Source organism: Gavialis gangeticus, unplaced genomic scaffold (genome assembly GCF_001723915.1).
Source record: "Gavialis gangeticus isolate Ggan-Ray unplaced genomic scaffold, GavGan_comp1, whole genome shotgun sequence".
NCBI classification, from domain to species: Eukaryota; Metazoa; Chordata; order Crocodylia; family Gavialidae; genus Gavialis; species Gavialis gangeticus.
In genome coordinates, this window is record NW_017729009.1 from 8787501 (window position 1) to 8798801 (window position 11301).

The 11301-nt window shown below is 56.4% G+C and overlaps 1 protein-coding gene across 1 annotated transcript; it reads right to left on the reverse strand.

Moving 5' to 3' along the window:
• Window positions 1-44: 44 nt before the first annotated feature.
• On the reverse strand, window positions 45-11261 carry ZNFX1 (zinc finger NFX1-type containing 1; the record flags this gene model as incomplete). Its single annotated transcript, XM_019509734.1, has 12 exons — window positions 45-2604; window positions 3943-4038; window positions 4904-5014; window positions 5145-5290; window positions 5943-6097; window positions 6524-6663; window positions 6794-7038; window positions 7244-7361; window positions 8057-8200; window positions 8457-8605; window positions 8842-8973; window positions 9767-11261. Coding segments are annotated over 12 exons (5364 nt in total), but the record flags the coding sequence as incomplete, so codon positions are not given.
• Window positions 11262-11301: the final 40 nt, after the last annotated feature.

The following is an 11301-nucleotide window of genomic DNA, read 5'->3' on the forward strand; positions in this document are numbered from 1 at the left end:
ACTTCCGGCGCTGCTCGAGTGACGGCAGGACCCCGCACCCACCCCCGGGGCGGAGCAGGCACCTTGCGTCACTGGATAAAATTTATTGCGGTGAAAACGCGGACAGCGCGGGCGGTTGTGGGGGGCGGGGCGGTAAAGTGCGGCGGGCCGTGGCGCGGGCGTAGGCGCGGCCTAGAGCAGGCGGCCGAGCCCCTCGAAGTTGAGCAGGTTGTTGGCCGTGTCGGACCAGGCGGCGTGCGCGGCGCCGTCCATCTCGGGCGCCAGGCGGTTGGAGTCGTCCAGCGCATGGTTGCGGCCGCCGATGACGGCCTGGCACTCGGGGCAGCGGCCTTGCTCCATGGCCCCACCGCACTCCCCGATCACGTACACGTGCCCGTTCTTGCACTTGAACCAGTGGCCGCGCGGGCAGCCGATGGCGCTGACGATCTGCACCCGCTCCTCCTCCGAGATGCCCAGCCCTGACGCGGGGAGCGCGGCCTTCAGCTCCTCCATCTTCACCCGCACCGCCGCCTCGTCCTCCGGTGTGAACCTCCCGGTGCGCTGCAGCACTGTGCGCAAGGCAGCAACGTCCCTGGCCAGCGCGGCACTGAGCCACGTGCCAGCACCGCTGCAGCGGGTCAGGAGGTTGGCCAGGTACGTCACCCGCTGCATCTCGCTCTGCAGGTCCGACAGCTCCTGGCTGCTGAAGCTGAGCCGCTCCTTGCTGAGCCACTCCTGCACCTCAGCCAGCCGCTTCCTCAGCACCTCCCGCTCGCTTGGGTCCAGCTTGCCCAGGGACCCGGTCAGGTCCGCAACGCGCTCGTAGAAGTTGATCAGGTTCTCCAGGAGCCCGACGCTCTTCGTGGAGAGGTTGGGCTGCTTCAGCCTCTCCTCCAGCCGGTCGTATTTGGTAGGCAGCACCCTCCGCAGCACCGCCTTCCCTTCCAGCATGGCCTGCAGCCTGTGCCTGCTCGTTTCAATTTCACGTGCTGGGCCTTGGATTTTCTCCTTCACCTTCTCGATCTCCTCCAGCCGCTTTTTCACAATGGTGCCGTATCTCAAGTTCTTTCTAATTGGCGTCTGGCAGCTGGGACACACCTTCAGCTTGACGGCACTTTCGTCTTCGTCCATGTAATAGTCGAGACCTTGGGACTCAAAGATGTGGCCGCAGTCTTCTAGCTGCACAAAGCAGGCTTCCGGATCCTCTTCAAAGCCAAAAAATATCTGAGTGACTTCATCGTGGTCACACACAAGGCACTTTCTGGGGCAGGGTTCCCCGCACAGCCCGATGCAGGGATGACCGCAACGCAGCTTCTTACTGCACCGCACATCACAGCGGGGCCTGTTGCATGGCTCTGAGCAAAGCTGTGTGCACTGGTAGTGCTGGCACCGCCACTCGCATGGCTCCATGCATGGGATACACGTCTCCCCACATTTCTTTTTACACTGACTGTGGATGCAGTGGTTCTGACATGCTTGCTGGCAGGGAGGGCACTCCCCGGTGCAAGGCTGCTGACACTTATGGGAGCAAACTAGGAAGCGCTTGCAGGGGTTCTTGCACTGCTCGTGAAATCGCCCTTCATAACAAGTGTTGCAGGAGCCTGGGCAGGCATGGCCACAGTCCAGCGTGGTCACACATTTCGTTTTACACTTCACAGGCATCCCATTTTCCATCTCTTTCGTGATCCAGCATTTCACCTGCTGGTCGTGGCCACATTTTAATGTGACCAGCACCAGCTCAGGACACTGGGCAGTGCATTCCTGCCCACAGAACTTGTTACATTTGTGCCCACATGTCAGATACTTCTGACAAGGCTCTTGACAAGAAAACTCACTTGCAGGGATGGAGCAAGGAACCATCTGTGGGTGGCCACATTTGGGGATAGTTTTCGGCACTTTCACCATGCATTCTCCACAGGGTTCAGAGCACAAATGGGGGCAACGGTGCCCATCTTTGCAGAGCACCTTGTGGCAAGGCTTCAGACACTGAAACTCCTTGTGCTGGGTGTCATAGGGATGACATGCCCGAGTGCAGACATGTCCGCAACTCAGCCTGAACTCACAGGGGCGGCTGCAACCCCCTTCTGGAACTTGGTAGAAGTCTGCTGCTTTGGACACCAGGGTCCGAGTGTCAGGGTGGTTCTGGCAGCACAGTATCAGCGAGTGGCCAATCCGACCTTTCTCTCGGAGGGTGTGAATGATCTTGCTCCAGAGGGGGACCTTGCTGAGCATCCCCATGTTCCCAATGCAGTACAGCCCTTTCTTGGCTCTGGATAACGCCACGCAGATCCGGTTGGAAATCTGCAGGAATCCAGCTCTCTCTTCCCTGTTACTTCGCACAAGTGAAAGCAGGATAATGTCGTTCTCCTCACCCTGGTACTTATCCACCACATGAACTTTCACACCTGCAAAGGTTTTGGCAGGCATGAGCCTGCGCAAACAGAAAAGCTGCCCAGTGTAGGTGGTGAGGATGGTGATCTGAGAGGGCAGGTAGTCCTGGCACAGGAAGTACTTGCATAGCTCCACCACGAATTTGGCCTCGTGTGGGTTCTGATGGCTTTTCCCTTCCTGGATTTCCTCTTCAGGGAAGTCATGCTCCACAAAGAAGAGGTTAGATACAACCCCCTGAAATGAAAAGAGAGGGAAGGGTCACCAGGGAAAAGGAGAGTTCCTTCCAACATGGCAACCTTCCCTTTTGCATCTTTTCCCTCTAAGACTTCCTGCATAGTTTACAGACTTGGGGGGGGGGGGCAAGGCCCAGAGCTTCACACACCTAAGGCAGAGCCTCTGTCAGACATTTCCACAACATACCTAGCAAGAAAGAAAGACTTTCAGGTTGCAAGCCATGCCTCAGAGTCATGATAGTGTGGCATTTCTGAGTTGTCAGTGCTGTCCTATTTGGAAGACCTGAGTTCTCCCATTACCTGCAATATTCTTCACATTATGTAGAAGGGATGGGTGCTGATGGATGTTTGCAGGCAGATGTTCCATACAGTAAATGCAAGTTTTCCTTTGAGGGCAGGGGAATGGGTGGATGGACAGACTTTATCACTTTCAGATACCCAGTAGCTTAGGTGGAATGCACACGTGCACTTTCCAGTGACGTGTCTGTGTGGTACTTGCAGTCCACATAAGCCTTATCTCAGGGTCTGTGGCACTTTGGTTCTGAAATCCAAATAAGCTCATTAATTTAGAGGTGCGTTCTCCCTCCTCCTTTCACTCTGCTTTTGGGCCTGAGTACTTAAGGTGTTGTATTTTGTCTGAAGGAGGAAGGAGTATCTGGCAGCCCTTTCCTTTTGTGCCAACATAACTAGTTTATGGATGACGGCAGTACAGTAGATGCACTGGCTCATACTTTGGGCTGCGCTTGTGGCATTCTTGCCAAAAAGGTTGGCCCCTACTGGCCTTCCCACACTGTTTCTTACCACTCTGCTCCACTGTTAGTCATCCTCACTGCTAAGTGTATCTGGTCTAATTTAAAATTTGCCTCAGTTCAGCATTCACCTGTTGGTTCTCATTTATCTCTGCTACATTAAGGAATCCATGGGTGCTGGTATGTTCACCTCATGAAGTAAATATACATAACAATCGAGTTGCTGATCTGTTTTCTGATAAGAAGATTAAGTTCCTAGGGTGCCTCGTTCTAGAAGTGTTTTTTGAACCTTCAATCATCTATGCATCATTCTGCATCTTTCAGGTCTTCATCATCTTTCTTAGAAGGTTGCTGTAAGAACTGAATGCAGCACCATAGTATGTCTTGTTGCTGCCACATACAATTGCCTCCCATAGCACCTAATTCCCAAGTCAGCTGTCATATTTTTAAAATACCCGAATTTAACAAGCAAGGTCGAGGCACTTCAGTATAACCCCAGAAAGCAACCAGGTGTGATGGAGCTAAACAGAGGGTCCCAGTCACCAGTAAAAGGTTTGAGACATACTGGTTGGCACGAGCTGTGAACGTACCTTGATGTTCTCATAAGTGAGGACCGAGGGGTGGTTCTCCAGCTTCTGGTATATGTGAGGAGTAAGGAGCTGGGCAATCTCAGGGCGCATGCGGTGCTGAAATACAAAGTTGTCAGGTCAGCACTGCCGGATGAGCACAGCCAACTTCTCACGCTGGAGTGAACTGTGCCTCTCCCCTGCTAACAATCTCTGGCTTCACTGGGGAACAAGAACACACATAGAGCAACCACCATGACACAGAAACCAAGACTCACAAGGCCACCCCCTGCTCTATCAGCCATTCCAGTCCAGTCAGCAGAAAGGGATCAGAAGTGTCTTCACAAAGGCTGTTTGCAAGGAATGCAGTAAATACGTTTGGTGATTTCAACCCAGGTCCCAGTGGACAGGTGTCCAGACTACAGTAAACTGCCAGCAATATCATCGAGATGAATCGGGCTCCACACTGGAAGTGCTGGGAGAGAGCAAGCACTGAATGGGTCTGGAAGGGAGCTTCTCTCAGGCGGATAGCTGGTTCTACCAGGTGCCGAGCCAGCATGGTGGGCATAGGGTAAGAACTTGAGCAAAAGAGGCTATGGCAGATCTACAGGAGACAGTATGGGGAAATTTGTCCTGCTGCCACCCATGTGGTTAAAATGTTTCGATTTCAGGATGGCCAGGCAGCTTTCACTAGCAGTAACCAGCAAAGAACAGAGATTGTTAACACACCATTCCCCTGTACCAACGTCACTTAAAGCACAAACAGAGCCTGGCAGCAGTGTCTTTGACGTGGAGCCTACACCCTGAAGGGACACAGCAGCTGGATCAGACAGATCCCAAGACCCTTCTCAGGCACTAGGCAGCACATGCTTTTCTGACAGATTGTCCAGGGGGAAGATACAAGGCCGAACTTCCAGAGGACTCCAACTCTGGGTTCCCACAGGGCACGAATGCAGCAAGAGGGGATGCTGAAGCTGCTGCTCACCTGGTAACTCAGACGAACAAAGGGGAGGCCAACCTTCACCAGCCGCTCGAAGAGGGACATCTCCAGATTGAAGTTCTTGGCCAAGTCATACACATTGGCACTCGGCCGCAGCTGAAAGGGAAGAAGACCATGATGAGGTCTTTTCCCAGCCCCACTTGCAAAACCTTCCTTTTCCCACACCTTTCTCTGAATCCTCCATCTGCCTCCGCAGCGGAGGGGCCGGTGCACGCTGGTGCAGTACCTGCTGGTGGTCTCCGATGAGGACAAGGTGCTGGCAGGCTTTGCTCAGCGTGGTGATCGTATGAGCCTCCAGCACCTCTGCTGCCTCTTCCACTATGACAATTCGAGGTTCCACTTTCTGCAAAATCTGGCGGTACTTGGCAGCACCTGACAGTGGAAACAAGAGCATGGAGTGGACCGGGGCCCCCCTGCAGCCAGTCAGTGGTCAAGTGCTTTAGGACTGCCCTTTATAGGGAGGGAGAGACCCTCACCAGGCCCCAGTTCCCTTGTGTTCCTAGGAGAACAAGAGAGGCTCTCCAAGGCACCACATCCAAATAAACCTTTAGACTGGCATCCTGGACCATACCAAGGACAGTTCCCAGAACTGGTGGCAGGGAAGGGAATGAACACATGCACAGAGGTGTCCTTGGGACCCATGCTTCTCCCTTGCTCCCAGCCTCCTCAGCCCATGGAAGAGAAAGGGACTTAGCTAGCTCACACTGCAAAGAGTCAGAGCACAAGGCTGACACTGCCTCTTGTTCGTGGGCTGCCTGCAGTGGATGTGACAGGCATAAGCTGTGGTCAGCCCCAGCCAGCAGGCCGGGAACTGTTGGGAAGCTCCTTCTTGAGGGCAAGACAGGATTTTCCTTGAGCCCTGCATTGTCAGACTCCCTCTGCTGGCTGCTAAGGAGGATGCAGCAGGGGCGGGTTCCCTGCTCCACGTGAGCTGCCTCAGTGCTGGGCATCAAACCCTTCAGGGACCACGTCCTGGCAGGTGGCCCAGGAGGCAAAGCCAGCACATTTCCCACACTCCACTCACCTGTGGTTGTCATGCCCACAACCTGGGCCTCCTTGAGGATGCACAGGTCCTCCTGCAGCCGCAGCTCAGCCAGCCGCTCCGTTGCCACCTGGTACTGCCGCTCGTGCTGCAGGATTTGCCGCCGGATATCACCCTGGTACATCTGCAGCCAGAGCCTGGGGAGGGGCACAGGCACCATGAGAGGAGGGGCCGGGCAGGGGCCAGGGCACTCACTTACCTTCTTGGGAGAGACCCAGGCCCAGGATTCTGCATGACCTTAGGTAAGGCACCTAGCACTGGGCTCAGCTCCCTCTGTAGCATTTCCACACCCAGCAGTGCGGATTCACTAGCTAAGACCCAGGCATTCCCAATAGAAATCCAGCATCAAACATGTTCTGACCAGTAGTGGTCTCTCTGAGCATTTTGCAGTGGAAGAATTGCTCCATTTCTCCAGTAAAAAAATGAGTCAAAGCAAAGAGCTGGCATTTTCCAAGGGGACCTTGAGTCTTGATAGGTTTAAACCACTCACTGAGGGAAGATGGGGGCGGAGCAGGGACTGCACCTTGACACTGTCTGCTCCACAGACCCAGGAGTTTGGTTACCTGTACAGCTGCCAGCGGGAGCCAAGGTCCAGCTGCCACAGATCCTGGATAGCCTCAGCCTGCTCCTCTGTCATCGTGCTCAGCTTATGAAGTTCAGCCTTCACCTTATGTTTCATTTTCTTCCTCTGAGCTGGCTGCATCTGTGGAGAGCCCATCACACACCAACACTGGAGGGACTTCCCTGCACCCATGTGCCTTCACTCCCTGCTTGTCCAGAAACATCTGGCACGAAGGGCAGAAACAAGTGCCCACGTGCACCTGCGCAGTTACCTCCCACTCTCCTTCCTGGTGTGGCTGGGCTGCTCCCAGGCCCTGTTTCTCCAGCTTCATGGCCAGCAGGCGATTGGCCAGTTCCATGACTGCCCCGTTTTCTTCTTCCTTCCTCCGCTGGGGCCGGGCTGTCTCCTCTTCCTCGATCACTCGGTCCGCCTGGATCAGGTCAGCTTCCTCTTCGATCTCCAGCAGCTCCTCTTGTACCTCTCCCTCCTCCTCCTCTTCCCCCTCCTGCTGGCCACCTGCAGGGGAGTCACCCAGTTACACACACAGACACATCTGGCCACTGCTGGAGGGAGATGCTGGAATGCAGAGATCCAGGATTCACAGCACTGCACATATTCTCTTCTCCCCCTCGTACTGCACACCTCTCAAAACCCGATGGGTGGCAGCTCCCTCTCAAGCTCTGTGCCTGCACACATGCCCTGCAGAGGAGAAGTCTCTTACCTGTGGTTTCAGGCCCTGGGTTCTCTGCAGTATTCTGGGTGAAGGTATTGACACCAAGGCCCAGCCATTCCAAAATCATCGAGTGCCTCGAACCAAAGCAGTAAAACCACTCGTCCTCCTGGCCAGAGAGAAACAAACCACCAGGCGGGTGAGCTCTGCTGCCAAGTTCAAGACCATGCCAAACCCGCACCTGCTTCTCTTCAATGCATGAATGTGGCCCAGACCCCAGAGCACAACGAAGGCTGCTGCCTGCGGTGTCAAGTGTGGCTACCCTGGCACATCTCTGGTGGCTTCAGGATCCTTAAGGAACAGATTTTTACTGACTACTGCAGGAAGGTTTCCTTGTGATCTGTGCTTTATACAGTTAAAAAGGAACAGCTTGAAACCTAGGCAAGCAGTGAGCTAAAGGAAGTTTCTATTCCCCCAAGCCTCAGAGGCTGCTCCTGGTTTCCCGGGGCCAGCACTCACATTCTCCTTGCACCTATGCTATCAGATTCGGATGAGGAGGATTTCTTTATGACTGCAAGGGCAAGGAACTTGACTATTGCAGCCAGCTGAATTCTGCGGTGCAGGGATCGGGTCTATTCAGGGCACCAGTCAATTCACAAGCTCTTCACAGCACCTCCTTGCTGTGAGCTCCTACTCAGGCAGTGAAATCAACATCTCATTCCCACAGAGCCCTGCTCTGGGGATGGTCAGGTCCCGCTGGCTGGTATCACTGCCCTGGGCACTGTGGGTTACCTGGACAAGAGGTGCAGCCAGGCAGACATGGAGCAGGAGGGGCCTGGCCCCGGGAGAGGAAGCTCCTCTTACCGGCCCAGTCGTCAGGCTGTCCCAGTGCTGCGGGGAGATGTATCTCTCCAGGTGACGCTCGTGCAGCACGCCGTACGTTGTGCACTCCAGGTGCCTGGCTCCCTCACGCAGCTCCTGCTCTGAATGCTTCATCTGGTTTGTGATCTGCCCAACACAAGAAAGAGGCTTTCAGGGGTACTGCGCTCCGGGAAGACAGAATCCAGGAACAGCAGAGGGAAAAGGAAAGGGCCACACAGAAAACAAGAACAGACAGATCAAGAGATGGGTGTCAGCATCAGCTGCAGATTGAAGGGCAGGTGAGGAGATGGCCTGGCAGAGCCAGCTCCATGGAGCGGTTTCCTGGGGGTCCCTTCCCTGATGGAGGCAGCCCTCTCCTAGGCGGCTTGGGTCCTGCACGTACGTCTACATAGGCCCTGCGCAGGTGTGGTGGTAGATTGCGGCGGAAGTCACACTTTTTCCTCAGCTCCCGCAGCGTGAACTGCTTCAGGACCTCACTGCTGCTTCTGCCCCCCACACGCACGATCCCGCTCTTCTGGGACTTGTAGATCCCTGAGCACAAAAGGAACATGTCACTGGAGGGAAGGACAGCTCCCGTGCCCCAGCGCACCTCCTCAGGGTTCAGCTCGGCTGGCTTGCAAAGAGGCCTTCGCACTGCACAGCAGCAAGGACTGGACCCAAGGCAGCCACCGGAGTGAAAGGCTAGACAGCTCCAGCACAGAGCACGGGCCCGAGCTCCTCCCCCCATCCAAAAGGGCTTCCCTCCTCTACCACACAGACCCTCTAACCTTCCAGGAACTGGTCCAGGGCATGGTTGGTGTAGCAGACCACGAGGATGGGAGACTTCTGGGTGATGCTCTGCCACACCTGCTCATTGGTCAGGAAAGCCTGGACGATCTTCAAACCCACATAGGTCTTCCCTGCAGGACAAACCCAGAATCATTCTGGAGGCCCAAGCCCCACGTGCCGTCTAGACCATGACAGCGGGATCTAGTTTGAAACCTCTGCAGTCAGCACTGCAGCGTGTCAGGGGGTCAGAGGACTGGGAGCTGAAAGCCTACAGTGTTAGGAAGGGAGCAACTGACAGTGCAGGGCTACGGTGCAAGACCCATGACAGCCCCAGGATCCTAGAGGGTCCTTCTGCCCACAACACAAACCCGCTTGAAGGCTGTATTTGGGTTACGGCCAAATCCAGACTTTGGCGCTTCAGCCATTCACGCAGAGCAGAGGATGGCCCACGTGCCTCGTGCCCCTGGCTCCAGTGGAGCTACCCAGCACTGTGGACGCATCTGACAGACTCCGCCACACAATAGGGGCCTGGAGGTACTATGCAGTCACAGGGCAGCTGCCTGGCTGCCCCGATCCTCCCTGGATTGAGCAGAAAGGCATTTAGACCATACCTGCCCATGGGCCAGGAGAGAGAGATCTAGGGCCAGCCCTTCCTTCCTAAGCAAGAGGAACATGCCTGTCCCTAAAGAGGGCCACTATTCACTGCACGGGCCCGGCGGGGCTTGTGCATTCTCCACAGGGGGAGAGTCCCGCGGCAGTGGGGCTGGAGCGGGAGTGCTGGGTGCAGACAGCAAGGCACGCAGCATTGCCCCTCACTAGGATTATTCTCCGCCTTGTGTTCATCAGGTGGGGCTTGTAGAAGAGGGGGCTTAGGGGAGTTTGCGAAAAGCCACCAAACAGCAGCTGTAAGCCAGCCTCTCTCACCAGTTCCAGGAGGCCCCTGGATAATGGCCAGCTCCTTGGTGAGCGCCAGCTGCAAGGCCTGCATCTGCGACTCGTCCAGCTTCAAGGCTTCCATGGAAGGCCACTGGCTGGGGTCGAGAACATTCACCCTCGGTCTCCTCAAGCCCTCGGGGCTGGCCAGGCCCCCCTCTCCATCTGGGGAGGGCTCCTCCAGCAGAGGTGTGAGGTTGTAGGCGCTGCCTGTCCTCAAGTACGCCGGCTCCCCCACGAGGGTGTCGCACTCCACAATGTACTTCTGAAAAGGGACGTCTTCTTCCTGGACCTCCTGCAGCCCTTCCAGCACATGCCGGTAGGCTTCGAAGTAGGCTGTTGTCTCCACCATGAGAAAGGAGTCCGAGGGCTGGGCCTCTGCCAGCAGTGCCTGGCTGTGCCCCGTGAAGCACAGCTGCACGATGCCCTTGGCCAGGTCGGCACTGTCGCGGTTGGACACCGTGGCAAAGAGGAAGGTTTCGAAGTGGTCTTTGGACATGCAGACCAGGGAGCCGTAGAGCAGGCGCTTGGAGTTCTGCCACCGCACGAACTTCAGCGGCTTGGTGTCAAACTGGACCTTATAGACGATGCCGGAGGAGGAGCAGAGTGGAGTGATGATCCGCGTGTCGAAGTAGATCCTGATGTCATCAAACCTCCTCTTCCTCAAGCCTTTGTCTTCAAAGCTCTGCAGAAGCTCCAGGATGCCTTCCCTCAGAGGCCTGACGAAGTCCTCTCTCAGGAGCCGGAAATGCGTGTCCAGGTAAACGCCGGTGCTCTCGTACCTCCCAGACACGATGTTGGGGCGAAGAAAGGGCTTCTCATCCCGGTGCACCTCATTGTAGGTGGGGTAGACGGTCATGGCGCGATAGGAGTCCTCCTGCCCGCCAGGCTGGGGCTGCAGCAGCGTGTAGCTGTCAGCCCGCAGGGTGCCCTCGCGCTTCTTCTCCTGCAGGTGCTGGATCAGGGCCTGGACCTTCTCCAAGCTCCTCTCCGTCTGCTCCGCGATGTCCACGCCGGAGGCTCTCAGCACGTTGATGGAGGCTGGCAGGATGGACATCAGCACGGAGATTTTCTGCACGGAGCTGGCTGGGAAGATGCTCACCAGGTCCTGGAGGAGCGCGATGATGTTGTCGACGTGCTTCGGGTACTGCTGCCGCAGGGCGGGCAGGGGCTCCGTCATCATGTCAGCCGCGTACTGCGGCAGGCAGACCTTGAGGAAGTTGGACTCCTTGACCAACCCTAGCAGCTGCTGCACGCTCTGCCGGTCCATGCGGGAGCTGCACGCCTTGCGCAGCACCTGGCACAGCAGCTCCAGGAAGCCGGGCTTCATGGCCACCTGCGCCAGCAGCTCCCGGAGCCCCGAGCTGGACACCAGCGTGATGACCACCTCCGACGGGTCTCTGTGCAGGAGGCTCTCCAGGAACTTGTAGCCGATCCGCCGCCCGGGCTGCGGCTGCTCGTGGCGCTGGGCGCCGCCGGACGCGGGCTGCGGGGGGAAGCGGAGCTCCTCGCGGGGCGGGGCCGGC